The sequence below is a fragment of the Nanorana parkeri genome, unplaced genomic scaffold (genome assembly GCF_000935625.1).
Source record: "Nanorana parkeri isolate BGI_ZX_2015 unplaced genomic scaffold, ASM93562v1 scaffold130, whole genome shotgun sequence".
Lineage (NCBI taxonomy): Eukaryota > Metazoa > Chordata > Amphibia > Anura > Dicroglossidae > Nanorana > Nanorana parkeri.
In genome coordinates, this window is record NW_017306398.1 from 1,398,376 (window position 1) to 1,401,560 (window position 3,185).

At 47.3% G+C, this 3,185-nt stretch overlaps 1 protein-coding gene across 1 annotated transcript in view; it reads right to left on the minus strand.

Annotated features, from left to right (window-relative positions):
• Positions 1–2,788, minus strand: part of CLCN1 (chloride voltage-gated channel 1) — a 72,422-nt gene extending 69,634 nt beyond the window's left edge. Inside the window, exon 1 of the mRNA XM_018553805.1 lies at positions 2,744–2,788. Coding sequence (XP_018409307.1) covers positions 2,744–2,788 — 45 coding nt within the window. The remainder of the gene's footprint in view (positions 1–2,743) is intronic.
• Positions 2,789–3,185: the final 397 nt, after the last annotated feature.

Below are 3,185 nucleotides of genomic sequence, written 5' to 3' on the forward strand. Positions count from 1 at the left end.
TGTGTTGAAAAGGGCAAGCCCCCCCCCCCCCCTTATATTAATGATCAGTGGAAGAAGGACCCCTTTATTTTAGTGGTCAGTGGGGAAAGGACCCCTTTATATTAAGGGTCAGTGGAAGAAGGTCCCCTTTATATTAGTGGTCAATGGGACAAGTCCCCCCTTATATTAGTGGTCAGTAAGACAAGGCCCTTCTTATATTAGTGGTCAATGGGACAAGGCCCACCTCATATTAGTGGTCAATGGGACAAGCCCCCCCCCACGCCACCGCCCCAATCACAATAGGACAAGAACCTCCTTATATTAGGGGTCAATGGGACAAGGCCCCCTCTATATTAGTGGTCAACAGAATAGGGCCCCCTCCTTAAATTAGTGGTCAATGGGACAAGGCCCCCCCTTATATCAATAGTCAGTGGGAAAAGAACCCCCTTATATTAGTGGTCCGTAAGAGGAAGTCCCCCTTATGTAAGAGGTCAGTAAGGGAAGTCCCCCCTTATATTAGTGGCCAGTGGGACAAGGACCCCCTTATATTTGTGGTCAGTAAGACAAGGCCCTCCTTATATTAGTGGTCAATGGGACAAGCCCCCCCCTTATATTAGTGGACAATAGGACAAGAACCTCCTTATATTAGGGGTCAATGGGACAAGGCCCCCTCTATATTAGTGGTCAACAGAATAGGGCCCCCTCCTTAAATTAGTGGTCAATGGGACAAGGCCCCCCCTTATATCAATAGTCAGTGGGAAAAGAACCCCTTATATTAGTGGTCCATAAGAGGAGGTCCCCCTTATATAAGAGGTCAGTAAGGTAAGTCCCCCTTATATTAGTGGCCAGTGGGACAAGGACTCCCTTAAAGTATTGTTCAGTGGGAGAAGAATCCCTTATATTAGTGGTCAGTAAGAGAAGGACCCCCATACACTAATGTTCAGGTGGGAAGACCGCCCCTATACAGACAGCTAAACAGACCATGTCAGTAGTTACTGAAAGACAGTTCATTTCTTGAGGAACCCCCAGCCACCTCTAGAGGAACCCCCATCATCCTCTGCCACCTCTAGAGGAACCCCCATCATCCTCTGCCACCTCTGGAGGAACCCTGGTTGAGAAAGGCTGATTTAGAAACGCATTGGCACTTTATTGAAGTTGCCAAAAATATTTTCCTGTGGAAGACAATCCCACATTTTTACAGCTCTCACAGTCGATCAAATGAACCTCTTTTCATCAAGTTTACCAAATGGACCATTTAAGTATTTATAGTTCCGGGGTCATCAGAACATTTGCCACTTTTAGTTTTTTTGCTCTCTACGCCTTTCTGTTGCAGTGACAACTGTGCCCCATCATTTGTTGCCCTGGTGTCACCAGAAAGTGAGAGATTATCTTCTCTGAATTCTCTCAAACACTAAATACAAAGGGGGTTATTCACTAAAGAGCCGAAGGATCGAGCCGTAGCTTCAGCCGCTGGAGCCCTTCAGTTCATTCGAACCGAAGGGCTGCTGTAAGAGCTATTGACAATAGCCCGTACAGCAGCCGAAGGCGGCCGAGCAGCTCAGTCAAGCCGAACGCATATGCTTTGGCTCGACTGATCCAAAGTGACAGCCGAAGCGGGGTGACTGGCCTGCCAAAGGCCAGCCGTTCGCCCCGCAAATCACAGCTGGGCAGAGCAAGCTCACGGCAGGCTCCGCCCAGTTGTAATGACAGATCAGCGTCCCCAAATGACCTGGGGGTGCTAATCTGTCATTAAACAATAACAACTGGGCGGGGCCAGGGCCAGCTTTGCCCAGTTGTTATTCATTGGCCGGCACCTGCTAGAAGACTCTAGCAGGTGCCGACCAATAGGAAACAGTTGGGCGGAGCTAGCTGTCACTGTTGTTTTTCTTTTTTATTATTATTTTCTTTTTTTTAAATACCTTTATTTATTTTTAAATTTTACTATTTATTTTAAAAAAAAATTGGCAATTTTTTTTTTTTTATTATTTTCACTGATTTTCTATTCTGCTCGGTACCACGGAGGTACCGAGCAGAATAGCCGAGTCGAATGCCGCCCTGCGGCTTTCGGCTATTCACTCACTGCCGTTCGGCCCCTATGTGAATAGGGGTGAATGGCAGCGAGTGAGCTGCCGGAGCTTCGGCTAAGTCGATCCACATGTTGGATCGGCTGAGTCGAAGTCCCTCTGCACTTTGGCTCAGGCAAACATGCTAAGCATCTTTGGCTGACCGAAGGCAGTCGATGTACGGTTGATTTCAGCCGTACTGAGCCGGAGTGAATAGCCGAACGTCCTTCGGCTCTGTTCAGTTCGGCTCGGTTATTCACTCAGCTAACTTTGTGAAAATAACCCTGAAAGTTTTGGATGAAGTTCAGCTTTAAAATGATTTCTTTGTTCTTTGGGAACCCCCCCCCCCCTAAATAGACAGCTCTCAACTGGAGGGGTGAGTAATCCTTGTTGACCTCCTAATGACAATTTAATTAATTCCACGGATCAATCATCCCAATTAGATCCCGGGGCTAATAATAGGCACAGATTCCGCTGTCTGTCCGGAAGCACCTAATCCATTTTTAATGCCGGCCGGTGGGATCTGCCACCACCCCGGAGGAAAGTTCCTCTATGTTGGTGGTGATGAGGCCCGGCGGACGCTGACGGCCGCGACTGTCACCCGCACAGCTGCCGCGTTGAAATACATTTTTGTATATTGACCTTTGTTGAAGAACGATGGGGATCATTTACATTAAAGTCGCTGTAAAGCCGACCGCTACCGTCTCCTGCACGCTGTAACATGGCGACGTAATTTCCCAAGTCATTCTCAAAGAGAAGCTTTCATTAAAATAATCTCCGGTGATCCTTGCTGCAGCACTTCCTGGTACAGGGTGACAACCTTCTGTGCGAAGGTTGCCTGCAGCAGACTGATGATTGGGGGAGGGGAGACTTAGGAAATGCTTCCTCCTGCCTGCAGCAGATTGATGACATCATTTCAGCCTGGGCAAAGTCACTGGACAGGAACACGTGGATGGATTTTAATGATAAAAGTGGAGCTTTTCTTAATTATGATGTTTCTGTATATTGTAACATGTCAGGAATTTGTTGGAGATTTCTAATGTGGACGCAGATATCGTCGTGCCTCCGTATATATGTGTGAGCCGGTTGGGAAGGAGTTAAGTTTCCGTTAGAAGGCGGAGTTGATTTTTGTATTTGTAGTTT